Source organism: Gamsiella multidivaricata (assembly GCF_025024155.1).
Source record: "Gamsiella multidivaricata strain RSA 2152 chromosome Unknown BC939scaffold_4, whole genome shotgun sequence".
In the NCBI taxonomy this organism is placed as follows: domain Eukaryota; kingdom Fungi; phylum Mortierellomycota; class Mortierellomycetes; order Mortierellales; family Mortierellaceae; genus Gamsiella; species Gamsiella multidivaricata.
The window spans coordinates 376,141-398,002 of record NW_026251712.1 but is presented as its reverse complement, the minus strand read 5'-3'; the positions used below and the strand labels follow the sequence as shown (position 1 = coordinate 398,002).

The 21,862-nt window shown below is 48.1% G+C and overlaps 7 protein-coding genes and 1 non-coding gene across 8 annotated transcripts; 3 read left to right on the top strand and 5 right to left on the bottom strand.

Moving 5' to 3' along the window:
• The first annotated feature begins 161 nt into the window (after positions 1-161).
• Positions 162-1,499, top strand: BC939DRAFT_437193 (cyclophilin B precursor). Its single transcript, XM_051553666.1, has 6 exons — positions 162-321; positions 421-485; positions 593-685; positions 798-815; positions 915-1,055; positions 1,153-1,499. The coding sequence occupies exons 1-6, from the start codon at positions 234-236 to the stop codon at positions 1,327-1,329; spliced, it is 582 nt and encodes a 193-aa protein (XP_051416961.1). The 5' UTR covers positions 162-233; the 3' UTR covers positions 1,330-1,499.
• A 301-nt stretch (positions 1,500-1,800) lies between these two features.
• On the top strand, positions 1,801-2,965 carry BC939DRAFT_437189 (uncharacterized protein). Its single transcript, XM_051553665.1, has 2 exons — positions 1,801-2,217; positions 2,315-2,965. Exons 1-2 carry the CDS (start codon positions 1,845-1,847, stop codon positions 2,902-2,904), a joined length of 963 nt encoding a protein of 320 aa, XP_051416960.1. The 5' UTR covers positions 1,801-1,844; the 3' UTR covers positions 2,905-2,965.
• Positions 2,966-5,350, bottom strand: BC939DRAFT_437188 (uncharacterized protein). The gene is made up of 7 exons (XM_051553664.1): positions 4,889-5,350; positions 4,358-4,748; positions 3,971-4,250; positions 3,837-3,847; positions 3,724-3,745; positions 3,434-3,612; positions 2,966-3,300 (listed from the first exon to the last, which is right to left on the bottom strand). Exons 1-7 carry the CDS (start codon positions 5,194-5,196, stop codon positions 3,103-3,105), a joined length of 1,389 nt encoding a protein of 462 aa, XP_051416959.1. The 5' UTR covers positions 5,197-5,350; the 3' UTR covers positions 2,966-3,102.
• Positions 5,351-5,865: 515 nt separating this feature from the next.
• On the bottom strand, positions 5,866-7,922 carry BC939DRAFT_437182 (uncharacterized protein). Its single transcript, XM_051553663.1, has 5 exons — positions 7,562-7,922; positions 7,085-7,472; positions 6,635-6,947; positions 6,345-6,520; positions 5,866-6,228 (listed from the first exon to the last, which is right to left on the bottom strand). The coding sequence occupies exons 1-5, from the start codon at positions 7,846-7,848 to the stop codon at positions 6,019-6,021; spliced, it is 1,374 nt and encodes a 457-aa protein (XP_051416958.1). The 5' UTR covers positions 7,849-7,922; the 3' UTR covers positions 5,866-6,018.
• A 1,636-nt stretch (positions 7,923-9,558) lies between these two features.
• On the top strand, positions 9,559-12,293 carry BC939DRAFT_437178 (uncharacterized protein). Its single transcript, XM_051553662.1, has 7 exons — positions 9,559-10,249; positions 10,485-10,872; positions 10,958-11,237; positions 11,381-11,391; positions 11,511-11,526; positions 11,676-11,851; positions 11,954-12,293. The coding sequence occupies exons 1-7, from the start codon at positions 9,957-9,959 to the stop codon at positions 12,176-12,178; spliced, it is 1,389 nt and encodes a 462-aa protein (XP_051416957.1). The 5' UTR covers positions 9,559-9,956; the 3' UTR covers positions 12,179-12,293.
• Positions 12,294-12,635: 342 nt separating this feature from the next.
• On the bottom strand, positions 12,636-14,783 carry BC939DRAFT_437176 (uncharacterized protein). The gene has a single exon (XM_051553661.1). The coding sequence runs from the start codon at positions 14,549-14,551 to the stop codon at positions 12,782-12,784; it is 1,770 nt and encodes a 589-aa protein (XP_051416956.1). The 5' UTR covers positions 14,552-14,783; the 3' UTR covers positions 12,636-12,781.
• A 2,703-nt stretch (positions 14,784-17,486) lies between these two features.
• BC939DRAFT_t18 lies at positions 17,487-17,558 on the bottom strand. The gene has a single exon. It is a non-coding gene; the product is annotated as a tRNA-Arg (tRNA).
• A 905-nt stretch (positions 17,559-18,463) lies between these two features.
• On the bottom strand, positions 18,464-19,745 carry BC939DRAFT_489247 (uncharacterized protein). The gene is made up of 2 exons (XM_051559410.1): positions 19,469-19,745; positions 18,464-19,034 (listed from the first exon to the last, which is right to left on the bottom strand). Exons 1-2 carry the CDS (start codon positions 19,705-19,707, stop codon positions 18,557-18,559), a joined length of 717 nt encoding a protein of 238 aa, XP_051416955.1. The 5' UTR covers positions 19,708-19,745; the 3' UTR covers positions 18,464-18,556.
• Between the last annotated feature and the right edge of the window lie 2,117 nt (positions 19,746-21,862).

Genomic DNA, 21,862 nt, shown 5'->3' with positions numbered 1-21,862 from the left:
TCAGAAGAGGAAAGTGCGGACAAAGATGGTGACGGCTCGTATAAGGGGCCAGGCAGGGCCATTTTACTGAGGAAGAGAGTATATAAAAAAAATGGGCTCTTGGCTTGTCTACAGCATCGTACTATGCCAAAAAAAATCAGAGGAAACGATATAACATATTTCTCGACTTCTGCTTTCTTTGTTCTTATCATCATCACCACCATTACACCGACGCCATCGCCATCGCCATCACCATGATCTTCAAGAGTACTCTCGTCTACTGCATCGCTGCTGTCACCCTTGCGGTCTCTGCTCAAGCTGCACCAACTGTGACCAACAGAGGTAACGCATCTCTATACTCATTCTCGCATCAGCCATCTCATCCGACTCAGGGTTGATGACTGAGCTGCGACTAACGTCCTATCTTGTGCTTCTGTCCAGTCTACTTTGACATTGAGCAAGGCAACAAGCCCCTCGGCCGCATCGTCATTGGTCTCTTCGGCAACGTAGGTGCCTCACATCGTCTTCGCCTGCAATAACCTCTACAAAGATACCTTTCAATCTAACACACCACCCTATATACTCTATGTCTGGCCTGCGTTTCGTTCAACAGGATGTTCCCAAGACCGCCAAAAACTTTCTCGAACTGTCCAAGGGCAGCAAGGGATTTGGATACCAGGGATCCTCGTTCCACCGTGTCATCGAGGTAGACTTGATTGCTCGCTTTTGCCTTGATTTTGGATTCTGTTGCAGCTGATAGATTGAAAAGTGATCGCTAATCAAGGGCTCATTTGTACATCCACGATGGCTATCAATAGGATTTCATGATTCAAGGAGTAAGAAACATCGATTATCGGCGCTATCTTCATTTTCTTTTATTGCATTTTTTCACGACCTAGCGGCTTCTAACACACACTGCGTCCTCGAATGATTAGGGTGACTTTACTAACGGCGATGGTACTGGAGGAAAGTCCATCTACGGCAACAAATTCGAAGACGAGAATTTTAATTTGAAGCATACTGGTCCTGGAATTGTTTCCATGGCCAACGCCGGAGAGGACACCAATGGGTCCCAGGTATGCAATAGAGCGAGCAAACTGTAGCAGCAGTACTGCTGAAGATGAGTAAGATCCTATTCTCACGATGTACACTTCATTTCCTGATCCATAATAGTTCTTCATCACCACTGTCAAGACCGATTGGTTGGACGGACGCCATGTTGTCTTTGGCGAGGTGGTCGAGGGTATGGATGTGGTCTCCAAGATCGAGAATACTGACACCGACCGCGCGGATCGACCCAAGGTCCCAATCACGATCGCCCGTTCGGGCGAGCTGCGTGATGAGCTGTAAGGTTCACAGCAATGTAATGCGCAAAGAATGATGTACAGAGAAGAAACTCGAGCGAGCGAGCACGCTGAGGGCACCTTTCTAACTACGGCACTCTTCCTTGTCTCTTTCTCTCTGTCTCTCTATCCCTCCTCGAATCTCAATATCTAGCTATTAAGCAGGGTCCACGATTTCCGCCATGTACAATAAAAGTGTCTAGAACAATCAACCGGCCGTCTCTGCTTCTTCATTGTGAACTGCGACCTTGGCCTGTTTGTCATTGCACGCAAGCCCGGTTAAAATACCTGGAAGCACTGCAAAAAATAGATTAGATCGCGGGTCCTTTATCACCCAACGACATGAGCCCGAGGTCTCGGGAATGGACGCGTGTGCTGATTGGCTGTGCTATGAGCGCGTAAATTACGTACCCTTAAGTCACCATTGAATCGGAAACTGCCACAACAAGATCAGGGGCTCGCTCTCCATTCCCCCCTGGTTTTGCACACTTCTTCTCTATATAGCCTGATCCACTCTTCAGGATGCTTGTTCTCCAATCAGGATGCACTCTCCGCAGAGTCGGGCTTTTGCATGCGACATCCTCCGCCCCGTCTCGGTTTTTGATCCGTGCTCATTACGGCCAGCTGCCCGTCGTCACTGCGATCCCAGCTTCCCGGACAAAGCACACCGCAGCCCCTCCTCCTCCACCACCTTCATCTTCTGAACCGGAACTTATTTCCCCGCATCACACCGATAGCCAGCTCAAAATCTATGAGGGTCCCTTTTCACAAACTGCCAAGAGATTGAAGCTGTTTTCGGTCTCTTCGCTTGCGGCGACTATTGCTTTGTGTCCGTTCATCTTCATTCTCGATGCGGGCATATCTAATGGAATGCGTGGAGGACTTGCAGTCGCTGGTGGGTGCGGATGAGGAAATTACAATTGAACGCTGCTACCAACACCCAATTCAATACTAACCTATCTCATTCTATGCCTTACGAAAAAAAAAAATAGCTGTTGCAACCAGCGGATCATCAACAGCGCTTGTTCAATGGTGCCTAGGCTCCTATGTCCGTAGGATCACCATTCCCAACCCCATCTCGACCCCGCCATCAAACTCCACCTCCACGGACTCGACCGCCTCAGAACCCCCTAACGCTGTTATTATTACTCGCTCAACGCCTGTCTCCTTCGAGACCCTTTCCTTCTGGGGCAGCAAGCGAATCACGACCGTCAAGGTGTCGGATCTGGAACCGAGTTCTGCACCGTTCTCGACGATCCGTATCCGTGCTGGTCAAAGGTCTGTTGTGCGCGATGGACGGGGCAGGATCCTCTCGGACGGGAACCAATTAAAGAAGCGGCTGTATCTGCACTCGGAGTTGACGGAGGAGGAGCCCCTTAGGACGATCATGGCCGAGGTCCAGCAGAACCAGAATCTGTCGACGACGGCGACAACAGGGGCTAGATCGACTCTGAAACCGGCGCAAGTAGAAAACGAGGCGGGGAGTGTACAGCCAAAGGCACCGGTGACGGAGGGCATGTCGGATCGGATTGAGCAATTGAAGCGCAAGGCGTCCGAGAGCGCCAAGAAGGAGCATCATTAGACGGAGCAAATCATCTTCATAAAACAACAGACATTCTTACAGGACAAAGGGGATCGGCACACTCAAAAACTAGTTCATGCCGATAATTATTTTATTTTGCGGTATATCTCAAGTGAAGGAAAAAAAAAAAATGCATTCGATCCTGGTTATTTTCTTTTCTGGATCTGTCGTCTCCTTGGTGTTCCCCCCTCATCCTTTTCAAGCATCCTTGGCCTGCTCCCTTTCGTATCGTTTAGATTCCTTCTGTGCCACGACCGGTCCAGTACCACGGTTAGGGATCTTTGGTAGGAAGCTAGCCTGCGGTCTATATGATAAGGTCTTCTCATACGTCTTTCGCTGGAGTGATGTCGGCATGAAATTGAACAGCACCTTTCGAAGGATTGCGTCTGTCCATGACTTTTTGTGCCAGCAAAGAAAAAAAAAAAAAAAGCAGCGTAGATCGGAGAGAAAAGAAAACAAGCGATTAGGTGACATTGCATGGTGATAGGCGTACTCTGCAACGATAAGGATGATCTGTCGATTGACTCACCTGTCCAGCAAGGAGTCTGGCGGCGAACTGACTAGACTCCAGATCAGTCTTTGCGTGAGCGTAGCGTTCCTTGTAGTATCCCTTGAATGCCGCGAGAATGTTTTCGGGCGTCGCGTCGTCTGCGATCTCGTAGATCGCGTTGGCGAGGATCACGGCGTCCAACATCGCGTTCACTGCACCTGAAAACGAACGTATGAAGCAAAAAAAAAAAAAAATACCCAGGCGAGAGATTAATGAAGGGTGTCTGTTGTTGAGTCAGCTGAAATATTATAGTCCTGCTCGCTTCTTACCTCGTCCAGCATTCGGAAGCATCTATGAAAAAGTGAAGGTAGAGTGCACAAGAGTTAAATAAGAGAACAAGGGGTACTTCCAGCATCATATTTGTGTACTGCTCAATCTTTACCTTGTGGCATGCTATATTGTGGGATGTCCGCGTTAAACAAAAAAAGGAAAGGAAACACAGCAATTAGAACACGAAATGACTCTGTCTCACAAAACACAAAACATCCTCCCTGACGACTACGCAGCACACATTACCATCGCCCATCAGGACCGTCCGGGAATGATACCATGTCGTATACAGCTTCTCCTCCAGCATCACCTTCGACACCGACTCCTGAGGCGTCAAATTGATCAGGTCTCCGATCGTGCCTCCGATCGGAACCCTGAACGCACGCCAGTCATCCTCGATTGAGCCGCTTGCTTCTGACCCCCACTCCGAATTCTTGAACGCATCCGTGTGTGTGAAGGTCTTGGAGTCCAGTTGTACATCCACGCGCCAACAGATACGGTCCCCTGGAACCGCAAAGTATCTCCACTACGCACGCGCAGAAAAAAAAAAAAGACCCCTTTTGTTCAGATGATACGATCCTGGACTGATCTTAACAAGTCTCATCTCAATAGCGCTCTCGTCCAACGACTTACAGTATGGGGTTTGTTATATCCGATAATAGCATCGCAACGACTGAGTTCCTCTGCAACTGCAGGTATCTGCTTCGGGTCCACATGCTCTGTAGTTCCAAGGATGCTCATATGACAGACCTTCATATCCTCTCCATCCGAAGCCGGTAGCAATCCTTCCGCCGCCAAGTTCTTGTAGAGCGATTGACGGACACCACTGTAGGCGCCATCGCACCCGATCAGGATATCTCCCTCGTGGGTCTTTCCGTCGCTGGTGCGGATCAAGACCCCATGGTCATCGTCCTGAGAGATCGACAGGACCCGTTTACCAAAGTGGACCTTGTGCGCGGGGACGTGTGATAGTAGGAGTGTGTGGAGGTCTGGTCTGGCCATGATGAAGGAGTGGTACCCGCAGCTTATATATACGATATGACAAAACGCAAAAAAGAATTCATTATTATTTTATCTGTCTCTCTCTCTCTTTTCCCCCGAAGGCGATCAGCCAATGAGTACAATAAAGAATCCAGCAGCACAATGTTATCCTGACACACTTACACAGCCTCGTATTCGGAGACGTTGGACTCGCCTACCTTGCTCAGATCACCCTCAGGTGCCTCTTGATAAATACCGCATCCCAGGACCTTCTTCGAGATCTGCCTCAGTCCCTCCAAGAGTCCCAGTTGCTCCAGTAGCGGCAAGACATTGGGCGTCAACGAGGTGGCGCTGCCCAGAGCTCTGGGTGCCGCAGATCTCTCGAAGATCTCATAGTCGATCGAGGCTTTCTCGAGGAGGATGGCCATGGTGAGACCTCCCAGGCCGGCACCGATGATCAGGACCTTTGGCTTCGTGGGCGCGACTAACATTTTTGATGCAGATGCTGACTTAAAAAAAAAAGAGGACAAAAAAAATAGGGTGGGAAGGACAAACGACCTAAAAGCAGATAGGGGGTAAGAGCTGATGAGGGGATGGATGAGAGGAGGGAGGGCAGAATGGGATGATGTACCATGGCTCGTGAAGGTCGGATAGAAGGTACCCTGCTCTCTGTTGTTGTTTTTTTTGTGCGCAAACGGACGCAAATTACCTTTCTGCAAATCGACACAGCACCAGGATGGACTCTGCATAGACTAGTCTATCGAAGCATCTGTTTATGAGCGGAGTGCAAATCCTCGTAATAAACGCCTGCATCCGTCGGCGCAATCGTTCAGGGCAGACCTCACCTCGACAACAATGGTTTTTGTTTGCATACTCTACGCCGTCTCCTTTATCTTCCCAATCTTGCTCCATCCAACTCCGCCCTGTCTCTTTCTATCCTCCTTGCTCTGAGTGGCAAAGAAACCCCTCCATGGCGGTCCTCTTTGTCTCTAGCCTTTTCAGAGCCATAGAGCCGACTGTTGCTTAAATCATGGCCCAATGCACTCCTCTCCCTTTGCAGACTGACCGCGCCATTAGCCTGGTCTCAATAAACATGTTGATGATCTTGTTACATGGTTACATGGCTACATGGTTACATAGTTACATGGTTACATGGTTACATGGTTACATGGTTGTGTAATGCTTATATTTTGTACTGTATATTTGAAAAATTGTGGTTGTACACAATCGATTCGTGAAAGCACACAGTGTTGGTTTCCCGTGCACCCTTGCCCTCACCCAATGCTGATTGGTATTGTTACCGTAGATCATCTTCAGATTTCTTTGGCGCCCCTTGTTGCTACCAGTGCCGCGTACTTTTTGGATTCCTTCTGGGGTTTGACCGGCAGCGTGCCTCGATTCGATACGCGCGGAATGAAGTTCGCCTGGGGCCTCACCGTGGCCTCGTACTCCACGTTCTTTTGTTGGAACCAGTTGGGCACGTATTTCAGCATCACATGGCGCGTAACGGAATCTAGCCGGCTCTGTTTTCCGATCGAAAACAATAAAAAAAAAAAAAAATGGATGCACAAGCACAGTGTTATAGAATGCATTCAACACTTCATGGTATGAAAAAATTATTTGGGATAGTCGTTATTACCTGTCCTGCCATGACCTTGGACATTTGTTGACTTGCTGCGAGCTCACTGGTCATCGTAGGGAAGCGCTCCTTATAATATTCCTCAAAGGCCGCGCTAAGGTGCTTCATACTGCATGAGGGCATTTCGTAAAGTGCGTTTGCGAGCGATACCGCGTCCATCATTGCATTGAGCGCTCCTACAAAGGTACCCAGATCAGTTAGTACCCCCTGTTCTCTCTACCCTTCCCTTCTTTGTGATTAAGGAATTAAGGATAAATCCTTTCAAATGTTGCTTCAAGAACTGTTTTTACCTCGTCCAAAATTGGGTAGCATCTTGTGGCATGCATCCCCGATGAGCACCGTTCTGGAATAATACCATGTCGTGAAGATTTTCTCTTCCAACATCACTTTGCTAACACGTTCCTTGGGCGTCGCATCGATCAAATCGCCCATGGTACCGTTGATCGGCAATCGGAACGACCTCCACTCCTCTGGGATCATTTCACATGACTCGGGCCCATACTCAGAATTACGGAATGTGTCATTGTCCTCGAACACTGTGGACTCGAGCTGGACGTCAATTCTCCAGCAGACACGGTTGTCTGGCACTGTAAAGTATCTCCACTATATACAGATAAGATCAACCCGAAGAAATATGTACTAATCAGTGCTGTTTCTTTTTACTGGGAAGGGGGTCCCAATCCTTCAAAAAGCATGGTTTCTCAAAAAAAAAAAAAAAAGACTCCCAACGGTTTGCTCACAGTTTCGGGTCGATCAGTTCCAATGATCGTATCACAATGCGAAAAATGGTCCTTCAAGCCTGGAAACTTTTCAGGGTCCAACGGGGCAGTCGTTCCGAGGAAGCTGGTATGGCACACCTTCAACTGCTCGCTGTCGGATCGAGGAAGTTGACCAACCCGCTCCAATTGCTTGTATAGACTCTGCCTCACGCCACTGTACGCACCATCGGCGCCAATCAGAATGTCTGCGTCGTGGGTCATCCCGTCCGATGTCCTAACCATGACGCCGTGCTCGTTCTGGAGAACGGAGAGAACCTTCTTGCCCATGAGCACCTTTTCCGCAGGCACTCGCGACAGCAAGAGGGCGTGAAGGTCTATCCTGGGCATTATTAGACTGTCGTATCCCGTCCTAAAGAATAGGGTAAATTTTTTCAGGGACATGGTTTAAAGCTTGAGGAAAGGAAAGGCTGATGGGAAAAATGAAACTCTAACACTTACAAGGCCTTGTTGTCCTTCAGCTTGACCTCACGGATCACATCCATGTCGTCTCTGAAGACCGTGGTTAACTCGATGGTCTTGGATATCTTTTTCATGTCTTCCCAGATGCCGAGTTGTTCGCACAGGGGCATGATGTTGAACCCAAGTCCTGTGGCGGATCCTAGAGGCCGAATCTTGTGGCTGCGCTCCAAGACCACATAATCAATGCCTGCCCGCTCGAGCAGAAGGGCCATTGTGAGCCCGCCGAGGCCAGCACCGACAATGATGATCTTGGGACCGGTGTCCATGGTATGTATAGGAGTGTGAGGAGGAAGGAATCGGCTGCCGATTGTTTTTTATGGTGTTTGACCACAAAAAAAAAAAAAAAGAGAGAGAATGAGATGAAGTTTTTGAATGAGCTGCTGAATGGATAAATATGAAAAGGAAGAACTAAAAACGAAGCGAAGGGCAGAAAAAGGTACCGCAGCTGCTGAACGGTTTTGTACGAGCATCTGAGAGCGTGCTGTTTACTGCTGTTCCTGAGAAATCAGGCCGATAATGACGGGATGGGGAACGACGGATAGCGCCAAAACAAGATGAGCCACTGCATGCATTAGTCTTTCTTCATACAAAGAGTACAAAAGAGTACAGTCTACGAAGGATACCAAGGATACGAAGAGTACGAAAGGGGGGCACGAAGAGTACACCAAGTCCGCGGACTGGATGAAGGGACATACGTCCCACTGGGCAGACAGCGGCGGGTAAACGAGGGAAAGATTGAACTCAAGGGACACTCAGCAGCATCCAATTTCCTGTGCTACAGTGCATGGGAGTCAGAGGAAGAGAAGGCAATCGGCAAGAAGGCAAGGGGCACGACATGCGGTTACACCACTTGGTAAGCCAACCCATTCGGTGCCTGTTCTCATACGTAGATTACTATGTAAGCAAGTAGGCAACAGAAAGGAGCTGAATGTTTGTGCTTCCCTCCTCCGTCCTCATGGCCATGTGCAATTAATCCTGCATGCACCTAATGCCCATGCTCTCAAACAGGTTGGCGACCATTGCACGACGACCGAAACTACTGGGGCACTACATCTAGGGTGAGCAGATGTGAGCCTGGGGATTTTCTTTTTTTGCTCCATGGTGGGAATGAGATGAAACTGCCGAACAGTGAGCATATTTTTTACAGTTTTAGTATCTAACCTGTATGCGCGTCTAAGTTATCAAAGGTCCTTTCCTCAAAGAAAAAAAACCCTCCCCTACTGCACACTTGATGGAATCGTACACCTGAAGATTCCGTAGATCGGCATGAATGATGTTTCCATATGACACTGCGGCATCCTCCCCTCTGCTCCACGTTGTTATTCATGCATATCTCTCTTTTCTTCTCTTTTCATTGCTCCTTCCGGGTTGGAAAGGGAAAAAAAATAGGGTTCTGTAAAAACAACGAAGGAAGGCAGGCATCCAGCGGGATAAATGGCGCAGGATGCATGTTATGATTGCTAACAGACCATTTGCTTCCGCCTAGCTTATTTGTTTGTTCATGCTCCTTCCTGCTGTTGTGTATGCACCATTGTCCATCCTCTTTCCTAAGCTGCCGCTCTCCTCTTTCGCCCTGTATAAGGGCTTGCAAAAAAAAAAAAAAAAAAAATCCACACACCGCCCCGCGCAGGAGAGCGACACAGACTAGGAAGAGGGGTGCAAGGGTGTGAGTGAAGCGCAATGAATGAATGAAGAACATGTGTAACCGGCGGTCAAACAGATGGGCATGCTCTTTGAAATGCAACTAGTCCCCATCTTTACGCGCGCATTTGTCGATGCACAAAAACAACAACATAACAACGTGAGCCAATGCTCCGCCTCTTTGTTGGTTCTATATGTAGTCTATGCATCCTACCGTAGTCTACATGCATGGTACATATCGAATCATGGGCATGCAAAACCAAAGTCCGTTGGCGATCCTTGCCCCTTCTCGACTCCGCAAGGCGCAACCTGTTTTCCTCCTGTCCAGTTGCTTCTGCTGCTCTCGTCCTGTCTTACGTTTAATATTATTAGGGTCAATGGGCAATGACAATGGCCAGACTAGCTCTTCCTGTCCAGTGTCTCCTCGGTTCGCTCGCCTATCATCCCGCATGAATGAATGAACAACTGTATTCTGCACGCAGTTATTTTGATGGAACGTCGAGCTGGGCAAAGGATCTCCGTTCTGTGCTCCTCATCTGAAAAAAAACCCAATCAGAAAAGGAAGCTCATTCATCGCATCCATTTTTCGCGATCTCATCCATCCTTCATCTCATCCACTTGTTCACCCCTCGCGATTCGTTCTCTTCCCCCTTCATCAATTTCGCCTTGAATAATTTTTTTCCTTCACACTCCATCACCCTACACCTATAACACTACACCTCCCCCATCTAGCATGCCAGATAACACACCTCCCAAAGTCCTCATCGCAGGCGCCGGCATCGCCGGTCTGATCATGGCCATCCTTCTCGACAAGGCTGGCATCGAATACGATATCTTTGAGCGCTACGAGACGGTCCGACCCCTAGGATCGGCCACAGGTCTCGGATTCAATGTCATGCCTTTGATGGACCAGCTCGGTCTCCTCGAGGACCTCAAGTCCATCTGCAAAATCATCGAGGGTACCACCATCTTTAAGGAGGATATGGAGGTCATCCGAGAGATCCGTCTCAAGGAGAACAGGGTCTTGTAAGTTCATAAGTTCCTTCGACAGTGTTCGTTACTTTGTGGAGGAGAAAAAAAAGATGGAGGTCGGATTGTACCACTCCTGATGTTACATGTTACACCATCGCCCTGCAGAACCGGATTTTTTTTTCCGTGTACAAATATACAGCCATCCCTTGCATCCGCATATGCCGCATGTCTCTATGTGTTCTGTTACTAATAAAACGCGTCTTCATTTTTTGTGATCAAAATATCACAGGACCGGCTATGACTCCATGATCACATCCCGTCCTCAGTTCCACGCCCTCCTCATGTCGCGCGTCCCTAAGGAGAAGATCCACATGAGCAAGAAGATCATTGCGCTCACTCAGGATACCGAGAGTGTTACGATCACCTGTGCGGACGGCAGCACCTATACGGGTGACATCCTCATCGGAGCCGACGGTGCCTACAGTGGCGTTCGCCAGGCCCTATACGACGAGATGAAGAAGGAGGGCATCCTGCCAAAGTCGGATGAGGAGGAACTCGTTAGCCATTACATGAGCATCCTCGGCACCACCGATTCGTTGAACCCCCGCAACTATGAGGGACTCGACGATAAGGAGTCGCACTGTGATACTGTGATTGGTGACGAACGTGGGTTGACTGTAAGTTCACAAACAATTTACGCGAATAAAATTTCAACTGTGCGCATACTGACCTGAACTGTCTTTTTTTTTTTTTATCTTGTAGTGGAGGTACTTCACAATCCCTGATAACCGTGTCTGCTGGAGAATCGACCTGCAGTCCAAGGACATGGACCCAAAGCTATATGAGAACTGGCTGAATGCGGACTACAACATGTTCGATATCAACCAGCTGCCCGAGGCATGGAAGCACCACAAGCTGGCCATCATGGGTGAACTTGGAGATCTGTTCGACAACACGCCCAAGGAGGCCATTTCCAAGGTCGTCCTCGAGGAGAAGGTCTTTGAGACCTGGAAGCACGGACGTACTGTGCTTATCGGAGATGGTATGTTGGCGTATAGCGTTTCGATGAGTTTCTCTGAACCAGCTTTTAAAAAGCGCTGAGATGATAAAAAAAGGTCACTAACACCTTGTTTTTACCATGCTTTTTTGTCATCTTTTTAAAAAAAAAAATCCCATCGATTGCAGCCGCCCACAAGGTAAGTCGATATACCCTGACCTCGGATATTGTCACTCTCTTCTATATGTCATTATCGGCTGTATACCACGACATTAATGATTAACATTTCATATTTTACCCTTCCCCTTTCTTCTCAAGATGCTTCCCAACTTCGGTAGAGGTGGTTGATGGGTTTTCTAGCGATGCATGCTCTTTCTTTGTTTGAAAACCCCCCTACTACGAGGAGGGGGGATGGCGAATCAGTTTTGCTGACAGTTTGCCTTTCTTTTTACCTCCCTACCTTAAAAACATCTTTTGAACTAGGGGCCTTGAACGCGATCCTCGACGCCGTCATCCTCGCGAACGCGATCTACGAGATGCCAACGGCTAACCAAAAGAACATCACCAAGGCTTTTGATGATTTTTATGAGGAACGCTTCCCGACCATGAAGAAAGAACTCAGCGCGAGCCAACAAATGTCGACCGTCATGGCTGGCAAGGTAGGGACTTGATTATATGTATATATATTTATGATCTGCTTGAATTTTTTTTTTTTTAATTCCTTACATCCCATCGTCTTGGTTTTCTTCAAAATGTAACAGACATGGCTGGACAGTGCTGCCCGATGGGTGCTCCTGAAGTTGGTCCCCAAATACTTCAAGGAGAAGAGTCTAGAGTACACACTGCAGTACAGACCCCAGGCACTCTTCTTGCCCCGAATCGAGTCCACTGGTACTGTCCCCATCACTCCCCAAAGGCCTTCAAAGAAATATGCCGCGTACGTGAAGGCCCAGGCTGCTGCTGCTCCTGCACCCAGTGCCGTTTAAAAACTGAAGGTTTATATGTTGTGCTTCCTGCCTTTTTCTATTCCTTTTTTTTTTCTTTTTTTTTTCATATTTCTGTAGCCTACAAACCATAGACATGAGTAATGATCGTATGACACTACATAATGCCATTCCACCTAATATAATCCATTAGAACTTTCCCCTATCCCTCCTCTCACCCATTGACGATTGATTGTTATTGTTATTGTTGTTGCTATTGACGCGATTAGGGTTTTTTCGAAAACGCACAGCGAGCAAAAAAAGAAAAAAAAAAAAAAAAAAAAAAAAAAACGAACAAACGCGTGGAAGACGACGTATATATATAATATGCTGTTGAGACTGGTGGATTTTTTTGAGTATCTGAACAAGAAAATGCTACCAACTACCCGTTTGTCACCAGCATATGAAAGAAATGCAAAGAAAAAAAAATGGTGAATTACAAATAGATCGCTATGAATGTGTAAACTATCAACAAGAAAACTTCAAATATGCAATAAAAATAACTAGAAAAAAAAAAAGATCAACGTCTTTCACGGTCGACCGATCGAAAGAAAGAAAGAAAGAAAGAGAATGAGAGGGAAATGAACGCGTGTGCTTTCTTCATTCTTACGAAAGAATCCAACCCATCTCCATCTTGACCGAACGACCCCGCTTCGTCGTCACGGGCACCGTCCTCGAAATCGGCTTCTCGATCATATCCCAAGCGTCCACATTCGGCTCATTGTACTTGCACGCAATCTCTAGCGGCGGCTTCTCCGCATCGCCATCGCGTCCCACCTGGAACCTCGACAGATCCGACGACGCAGGTGTGGTCGGGTATGGCGGCAGCCTTGGGAGGTAAATCGGCGGCAATTCGATCCTTGGAGATGTCAGCGGAGAGGTCGATGCAGACGTGGCCCCAATGTCAAGCTTTCGCAGAGGCGCAAGAGGTGGAGGCATCATGGACGATGCGGGTGAAGATGCGGACCAGTCGGGCTTGGCAGTCGCGGTCTCGTCCTTGGGCGTGTACGAGGGCTGGCATGAGGGCGAGTATTGGATGCGAGCAGAATCCCCCTGGTCGTACCCGATTGTCTGAGGCGGAGGAGACATCGAGGAACTGTCATAGGCCGCACTCCGGTTCGTGTTTCCGGAGAAATAGCAGGTTCCGGGAGCCTGGCCTTGCTTGGCCGCAATCTGGCAGCAGCAATGAGCGGCCACAGGAAGGGGTACGGCGCTTGACAAGCTCGAGAGCTGGCAGTACGATGGACGGGCATAGGGCAGCGAAGGGTTATACCCTGCCTGGGCATACTTGCGAGCGCGCGACAGGGAGCGGTCCGGACGCGAGAAAGACGTAGGCAGGCGCTGGACCAAGGCGCGCTCCAACTCTATATCATAATCGATGGTCTGACCGGCCTGACCAGACTCCATCTCCTTGGCCTTGAGGTACGCGGCCAGGCCGAACGTCTCGGCCAGCTCCTGCTCGTGCGCAGTTTGCTTGTGCTTGCCCACGGCTTGGGCCTTCCAAATGGGGATGTTGTTCTCGTCGTCCTCGCTTTCGGACGACATGTTCACGTCGGACGACTGCGCATGAGCATATGCGCGTCTTGCGGCCGAGTTTGCGTTATCTCTGAGGACGACACGTTCGATTTCCTCCTCCTCATCATCATCGTCGTCGTCGTCCATGTCATCATCGGCCTGGACCTGGCGATAAAACTCGACACGGTCCCTCTTGGCAACCTTGGCAGCAAACTTGCGGCGTTGAAGCTTGTTAACCTTGGCGCGCGCCATGGCAGCAGCCTTGCTCGAGTGAGCACGTGTCGGGGTATCCGACTCTGTATCGGTGCTGCTAGTGCTCTCAAGCGCAAATTTGGATGCGGATGACTCCACAGGCGAGGCTGGGATAGAGGTAGAGGTCAATGAGGAAGACTTTGCCGATCTTCTCTCCCCATGTGTCTTCTTCGTGTTGCCGTCACCGTTACCCGTCAAAGCTGTTGCCTTGGCTGCAGCGATCAATGTGGCAGCCGCCGTTGTCGAGGGGGAGAGCACGGCCGTATCACCCGAGGGCAAGGTGATGATCGGGGTCGCGGTCGAGGTGATGATGCCTGCGCCATCCTTTCGGATCCTGGGGTTGGTGAGGTGTCGCTGGAATTGGCGGATATCAAGTTGGACAGAGGCGAGTTCACGATAGGAGCACTCGACATTATGTTTCTCGCATCGGGAGCAGGGCTCCTTGCGGTCGCATTTGACCTTCTTGGCTCTGCAGCGAAGACAGGACGAGTAGACTTTGAGGCGTTTGAGGTCGTAGGCGACACCAGGGATGGATGCAAGGGTTGCGGGGTCGAGCTGAGCGATCTCTGTCGCAGTTGTGGGCAGCAGCTGGAGTGTTGAGGTTGACATGGTATGTGGGACTGAGTGCTGTGAGATTTGCGTGTGTGTAAGAGAGTTGCTGGGGGGGAGCTAGCAAGATGCCTGTGAATTTGGGTTTAACCGGGACAAGGCTTGGCAGGTATTAGGGTGGTGGAGTGGAGTGAGGGATGAGGAGGGCTGATTCGAATGAGAAGATGAGTTGGAATGAGAAGAGTGTGGGGATAGAGAGCGTGCGAGTGAGATCCGGGGAAGGCGGAGAGAGCGAAGGAGAGTGAAAAGGTGCAGATTTCGTCGCGGGAACAGATAAAACAAAAAAGTCTTATCAGATCCTCGCTCAAAAAGCCACTTTGCCCAGCGAGCGAACAATCGGCCCACTGTCTCTCCGATGCTGTCACCTTACTCATCCACTCTGCTGCCAGCCCGGATGACCCGGGGTCACCTCTCTGATGCTCGTCGTCTACACTCAAACAAACATGAAGAAGCACCCGCTGCCTACACTTCTTGTTCTCGCTCTTGACGACACTGAACGATGGAGAGAGACAAGCGCGCGCTGGTGATAGATGACACCATTGCTCGACCTCGGTACCTTATTTGCCCTGTGTCCCATGTCTGTCTTGTCTTTTCCGGAGCTGAACTTGCCAGTAGAGAACGTGAATGCTAACGCAGAAATAGATGACAGAGGGCCCATACCATAAGAACCATCTCATCTCGGGAATATGGTGTCGCATTAAGACCGTAACAGAACCCAGTTTTTTTTTTTCTTATAAAAAAAAAGGCATGTACCAATTGAACCATACATTTCTCTTTCTCGGTCGGCTGTTTCTTTTTCTCTTTGGAAGCTGGAGAATCCTTCCCTATTCTCTAATTAAAAGGTAGAGTATCCTTTTTTATGGCATACATATGTAATCGCTTTTTGTCCGGAAAACTCTTTTGGACCTAGTAAATGTTTCGAGTGAGCACTCATCTTTTTTTTACAGTCCATCTCGGAGCAACAAGTCCTTTTTCAAAAGACCAGAACGAACCCTTGAGGTCGCATCCTCACTTCAGACACATGGTATTTATTACCACGCTTGGTCAAAAGAAGACGGATACCTCAGCCTCGAGACGAGGCATAGCACCACCCTACTGACCATTCACCTCCAGCTCCCCATTTTGACCTCTATGTGAGAGCGGCGATGGCGGTGGTGGTGGATGGGGATACTTTTTCCCAGCCCAGCTTATTCTTATATTTTTCTCAATAGGGCGGAACCAATTGACAAAAAATCCTGACTCGGATCTGATAACGCGGACACTCAAACTTTAAAAAAAAATAAAAGATGGGCGAGCAAAAGTGGTGAACACATACACACACGCAAGTCAGTCGCTTATCAGATCCTTGGCCAGGAAGGAGAGACACCAATCCACACACACACACAACACAAACAGCGTATACGCTTGTGTTTTACATAGACAAGCGCGCTTGCACACCCGTATAATACAATACACACGGTATTAGCTCTTCGGGAAAACAGCCTAGTTGGAGAGGGGGGAAGTGATGCCTTTCGCTTATAACAGCTATTCGACCCCGGGAAAGAGAAAAAAAAAAAGCAAAAGAAAAAAGCAAAAGCGAACACGCCACGCGTTGGCAGGGTACGTTGCATCGCACACCGTATCGCATGACATGCTAAAAAAGACCGTTTCGTTTGTGCATACGTTCGTAGACTACACACATGCACCCGTACACATAGGGCGCAAAAAATACAAAAAGAGTGAGCCGCTCGTAGTCTAGTCTACCCTTCCTTCGGACTTTGACTTGGCTGCTGTTCAACCCGTCCTAATGTAGATACTTGGCCTCGTGTACATGTACAACACAGACGATGAGAGAGTCGCATACAAAAAAAAAAAAATCGTAATCAGATTCTGCTCCAAATCTGGCCCCAAGCCCGGAGAATGCATGCACTCTTTTAGTCCACATACTCGCTGCGAACCGACAAGAACGACAGGACATAGGATGGATAAACCAATAAAGAAAAATTAAATTCCGCAGCGCAAACGGCGATCAATAACGTGGCTACCAATAAGCCTTTGCCCTGCACACTCATCAAACGAAATGACCTCTCTTCTTCCTCCTCCTCCCCCAGAAATGATCAAGATATCGTCTTTGTCAAAGCTGCTGACAATATTAAATACCAAAAAGGTTACTGCAGCGACTTTTTGGGGAAGGAGGGAGGTCAAGTTGATGTCTATGGCGCGTCGTCGTCAAGTAATCTCCTTAAATATATTGTTATTTTTAATTGACCCTCCCGATCCATCCAACGGATACACGAGTGCAACAAAGATCAAATGCAAGGGACTGATCCCTCAACAGCCCTGTTGCATTCAACAAAGATATCGGTTATTGCAGTAGATTGGACTTTCGACTGAGTTCCCAAACCCTTGTTTTTTTTTCAAAAAAGGGACAATCTATAACATATTTGACAACCCGGGTTGACGCTCTCACTTGACAACACCTGCAGGAAGTACATGTAAAATACTTGATGCATTCGCCGAAGATAAAGGCAATCTGAGCGGCTGATTCACGAGAGGGTATTACTTGGGCCATAAGCCCGATTTCCAAGGTAAATGAATTACATGGGTTTCCTGCGGGGATTGACTTGCATATTCAACGTAGCAATTGCACTTCCGTATAGGTTGTCAAATAGGACTGACAACCCAGGTTGCCAAGCAGATTATTCCTTAAAAAAAGACCACCGCCGTACCAACTGTTTATTCATCCATGTCGCAATACACGACGCGCCAGATCAAGGATAAAACTAAGTGTGTACGATAATTGATGCCGTCTGAATGGGACCACAGAAAAACCGGACAAAAATGAAAAAAGGGAAGAAAACGCGGCACAGAATGACAACGTGTTTGTAAAAGAACAAGCTCGTCATTACACTTTCATTCATCCCAAAAAAAAAAAGAAAAAGAGAAACTCAGAAGTTGAGCTTGCCGAGGATCGAACTCGGATTACTAGATTCGAAGTCTAGGGGACTATCCATTATCCTACAAGCCCAGACTGTCACTGCCTTTTGAGGGACTGTGATTGGTGGATTTCCTTCATCTTCCAGCCCTCTATATACCCATTACAATCCCTGCCATCCCATTATCCACCTTTTTAGAGGGCCTTTTTGGCCGGTTTTGGCCCCTCCCTGGGCCCCCTACAAAGGCAGCAATGGAATGGATAGGATACAGAAGGTCATAGGAACCGTTTCTGAAGACTGGTAGAGAGATCAAACAAAGTGGAATTGCGAAAAAAAAAATAAAAAAAAATAGATGGGTAGAATCGCGTCGCGCAGCGGATCGGGCGCTGCTGGACTGCCTGCAAGGGAGGAGGCGATTTGACAACCATGGAGGGGATGGGGATGATAGCCTTCTTGTAACAAGGAGTTTTCAGCTTTTTAACACACTGATGAGGCATGGCAATTGTTTGCACAGGGAATGTGACCTGTCTTTTGGCGACTGTGGATCGGCTCTACTTTGGTGGAAAGGACGACTGTAGTAGATCCTTTGCGGACCATGCGTCGCGTGCTCATGGGGATTTATGTTAATAAAAAAAAAAAAAAAAAAAAAAAGGACGACTGTAGTAGATCATTGCTTGTTAGGTCTGATAGATTCGCCGGGTCAATCGACTCCAGAGATAAATTGCTATAAAAAAAAACATAGGAGAGAGAGAGAGAGAAGGACACGTCCTCGCATTCTCCGATAGAACTCTTTATGAATCAAAATACTTGTATCTGCTTCGTCTCGTCTGTGTGTCCCTTTTGCATCTTCGACTGGAAGTTCCTGCAATTGGTACTTGCCTTATCGGTCGTATCTTCATGGGACCCGTGCGTAGTCCAGGCACGTATGGCAAAAACAATGGAGACAATACAAGGAGAGAAAATAAAATTCAGATGCACCATGGCACCTTTAACTATACCGATATTTATTTAGAAAAAGAATAGCTTGAGGAAAAGGAAAGGGGAGGAGGTTAGACAAGACTGACAAAGTGCCAAGTTTCTACTGCCACAATTAAGCGGAGCAGATGGTCTTGATCGTGGAGATCTCCTTAACCTGGATAGCAGCGCAGGCCTTGGCGCACAAGCCAACAGCAGCCTTGATCTCGGCGATGAGAGCAGCGGAGACCTTGACATAACCGGTGAAGCTGACCCTGATGAAGATCGATTTGCCCAAGAATAGCTTAATCGCGAGCTTGATGGCAGCCTCGATCTCGACAGCGAGCTTGGCCTGGACCTTGACAACGATCCTGCCCGCGGCTTCGACAGTCAACTTGGCAGCCATCTTGACGATCTTCTTGGCATTGCGCCTAATGCAGGCGGCATCCTTCTTGGGGCATTGCCTGACGATGAAGGCAGTAAGGCTGTACTTAAATTTGAGGGTGAACTCGTCTTTGATCGCAGCAGCGAGAACAGCCTCAAAAGCAACCTTGACTTTGGCCTGGATATCAGCATTTAACTTAACGTTGGTACCGGTTTTAATGCCGAAGATACTAAAAAGAATGAAGAAAAAGAAATGTCAGGAACGGAATGTGCTCATTGTGGCACAAGCACTAGGCTAGATAGATATAGGGCCACAGCATGGCTTAGGGCCACCCCATAGCCTTGCCTTTACGACCCGGATGTGGTGTGCATGCTCATCTGCCAATCCGAGGCTAGGAAAACGTGGGGAAAGTAAAGAACGCGACACCCAAATCTCTTTTAAGGAATAGAGTCTCGACCCTTCGGCTGCTAGGTGATGCAGCTGCAAATACACAGTGCGCTGCACAGTGACCGATCACCCCAGGATGACTGGCACATAGTGTTCATATGAGGCCCAGTCGACCTCGGGTCAACTCAAGAACACAACTCCATGGAGATAGTATGAAATAAAATAAAGTATAACAAGTGGGATTTGGAGAGACACAGAGTCAATTAAGGTCCTTACGTGACCACAGTTTTGAGGTGGGTCTTGATAGCAGTGGCAATTTTGGCATCGGTGCAGGAATTAGCAAAGGCCTCGACAAGAATGTCGCTGTAAACCTTGGTCATTTGGGTGGTGACGGTATTAAAAGCGACATCGGACGCAGGGGGACGCTTCTTAAGAGCGGTCTCGGCCGAGGCGAAGGCGCTGCAGAACATGACGAACATGGCCATGAAGAAGGCGAAGAAGGTAGCGGTCCTCATGATGATGACTTTTGACGGGGGAGAGAGGAATGTGTGAAGGAGTAAGGGAGTTGTTGTAAATTGGCTTTTACGAATATGTCGGCCAAATGTTCTGGCGAGATGGAAGGGGGGCAACTGAAGAGCTGTTGGTGAGCTGTAAAGAGAAGGAAGGTGGTTGACGTTGAAGGCGAGGAATGAAAAAAAAAAATACCGAGGGGGAAGGGAGGGCTTTTATAGCAGCCAGGTTTACTCTGGTGGCACTTTCTGCGCACTGAAGAGGACTGTATCTACTAGAGAAATTCCTGGTAAAGGCATGCTTCTCAGCGTATGCATGCCGGTGGGCTCTGTGCAGTCTTGTGCCGCTCCACAACAAGACTGCTGTGTTTCTCACTTTAACTGCAGTGGAGCAGGCATATGAAGGATCATGGCCATAGGGTCCGTGCATGGTGCTGAAGGGGAAGGGATCCAGGTTTGATGGTTGCCTGTCTGTCGCGACCCCAGCCAAGGTGCTTAACCCAGACAGGGGTGCGTCAGGAACCGGTCTCCCCTGTCTAGGACCCGGGTTAGGAGTGTCAAACACGACGCTCTTCGTCTCACTTTGTCCGTCTTACCTTTATTATTGTCGCCAATGTCTATTTTACCCTGCCTGCACAAAAGGAAGCAATACATGCCACGGTGGAACCTCATGTAGTAACTTGACAGAACAAGGCAATTTTGCATGGATCACATCCTTGCTTGGTATGAGGTCTGTTCTCGGAGCTATTTTCGCTCCACTCGCTTTTCTTTCTTCTTTTTTTGTTAACATTGCTTCAAGCAGATGTTCCATCGATATCAGCTCTATGAACCACTTGGTTAACTCAGGAACAAACCTCATTGCGCCTGCTCGGTTTTATCATCGTAGGCCCCAGACGACTCGCAAGTTATTATGGATGTACGAAAAACAACCATTGGAAGATCCGTCATATCAACCGAATTATCCAGACTTGGGGGGAGGGAGAAGGACTTTCACGGCCACTGCAGCCGATGAGTTCAAAGGCATCCACAGAGACTGGGACAATCAATGACTGTACTGTTCATTTTTGTAGACCTTCATGATTAAATCCTTTATTTATCGGTCGCGCCTGTTTGTCTAGGTGTGAACAGCTATTAAACTGATGAGGTATGGAACTTTGAACCTTGCAAAGGTCAAGCGGAAGGGTACGGGCGAAAAAAAAAGACACGAATCAAATATCATTCAAAGACTTTCAGCTTTTTAGCACACTGATGAGGAGTGGCGATTGTTGCACAGGCCCTAGGGGGGAGCAGGCCCGGGGAATGTGACCTGTCTTTTGGCGACTGTGGATTGGCTCTACATTGGTGGAAAGGACAACCGTAGTAGATCATTGCTTGTTAGGTCTGATAGATTCGCAGAGTCAATCGACTAGAAAGACAAATTGCTAAAAAAAAAATGGTAGAATCGCGTCGCGTGTTGGGAGGGGTGCAGATAGAGAATCAGACACGACTTTTTTTTTCTTTTAATAGAAACTCGTAGAGGTAAGGAATGGTAATGGTAGTGGTATCTAAATATGTTTCTTTTTTACTATGACATGCATGGAGGCGTTTTTTTTTGGAAGGATGAAAAGATGAACCAGCCCGACACACACACAATCAAAATTGTGTAGATAATAAGCATCTCCCCCTTCCTTCCTTCGTTATCTGAGTAATAATAACACGGACTGAACAACGCGACGCGTAAAAAAAAAAGCGTTTATTTCTTCACCACATCACCTCCAGATCCTCTCTCACCCCCACGTCCCCAAAAAACAAAGCAAATCGTATTTTTTTTTACTCAACCCTCCACGACAAAATCGCTCCCTATCTAATATACCTAATATATCTAATATACCTAGTATACACGCTTTTCATATATATCTCTCTTACCAAATCATATCAGCCACGGCAGACACTTTCTCTTCCTCACCGGACAAACGTATCCTACAGGATCAGGCAGAAGAAAGAAAGTGGAAAAAAATAAAACCTTTGATTGGCCTCCCTAGCGCACTGTACCCAAGTAACCAACACTTGGCGACAGGCATTTTTTTTCTCGTCCTTTTGTACCTAAAGCGAGAACAGATTCCTGTTCTTTGGCGACAAAAATGACCGAACCACTCCTTTTTTTTTTTCTTTTTCCTCCGTA

Coding starts and splice junctions, on each gene's coding strand:
- BC939DRAFT_437188 (XM_051553664.1), bottom strand. CDS start 5,196: ATGTTAGTCGCGCCCACGAAGCCAAAGGTCCTGATCATCGGTGCCGGC. Junction 3,613..3,723: donor GCTTCCGAATGCTGGACGAG/GTAAGAAGCGAG, acceptor GTTCGTTTTCAG/GTGCAGTGAACGCGATGTTG. Junction 3,301..3,433: donor CCAGACTCCTTGCTGGACAG/GTGAGTCAATCG, acceptor TGGCACAAAAAG/TCATGGACAGACGCAATCCT.
- BC939DRAFT_489247 (XM_051559410.1), bottom strand. CDS start 19,707: ATGAGGACCGCTACCTTCTTCGCCTTCTTCATGGCCATGTTCGTCATG. Junction 19,035..19,468: donor CACCTCAAAACTGTGGTCAC/GTAAGGACCTTA, acceptor CATTCTTTTTAG/TATCTTCGGCATTAAAACCG.
- BC939DRAFT_437193 (XM_051553666.1), top strand. CDS start 234: ATGATCTTCAAGAGTACTCTCGTCTACTGCATCGCTGCTGTCACCCTT. Junction 322..420: donor ACCAACTGTGACCAACAGAG/GTAACGCATCTC, acceptor GCTTCTGTCCAG/TCTACTTTGACATTGAGCAA. Junction 1,056..1,152: donor AGGACACCAATGGGTCCCAG/GTATGCAATAGA, acceptor GATCCATAATAG/TTCTTCATCACCACTGTCAA.
- BC939DRAFT_437178 (XM_051553662.1), top strand. CDS start 9,957: ATGCCAGATAACACACCTCCCAAAGTCCTCATCGCAGGCGCCGGCATC. Junction 10,250..10,484: donor CTCAAGGAGAACAGGGTCTT/GTAAGTTCATAA, acceptor AAAATATCACAG/GACCGGCTATGACTCCATGA. Junction 10,873..10,957: donor GTGACGAACGTGGGTTGACT/GTAAGTTCACAA, acceptor TTTATCTTGTAG/TGGAGGTACTTCACAATCCC.
- BC939DRAFT_437182 (XM_051553663.1), bottom strand. CDS start 7,848: ATGGACACCGGTCCCAAGATCATCATTGTCGGTGCTGGCCTCGGCGGG. Junction 6,948..7,084: donor GAACTGATCGACCCGAAACT/GTGAGCAAACCG, acceptor ATCTGTATATAG/TGGAGATACTTTACAGTGCC. Junction 6,229..6,344: donor CCAAGGTCATGGCAGGACAG/GTAATAACGACT, acceptor ATCGGAAAACAG/AGCCGGCTAGATTCCGTTAC.
- BC939DRAFT_437176 (XM_051553661.1), bottom strand. CDS start 14,551: ATGTCAACCTCAACACTCCAGCTGCTGCCCACAACTGCGACAGAGATC.
- BC939DRAFT_437189 (XM_051553665.1), top strand. CDS start 1,845: ATGCTTGTTCTCCAATCAGGATGCACTCTCCGCAGAGTCGGGCTTTTG. Junction 2,218..2,314: donor TGGAGGACTTGCAGTCGCTG/GTGGGTGCGGAT, acceptor AAAAAAAAATAG/CTGTTGCAACCAGCGGATCA.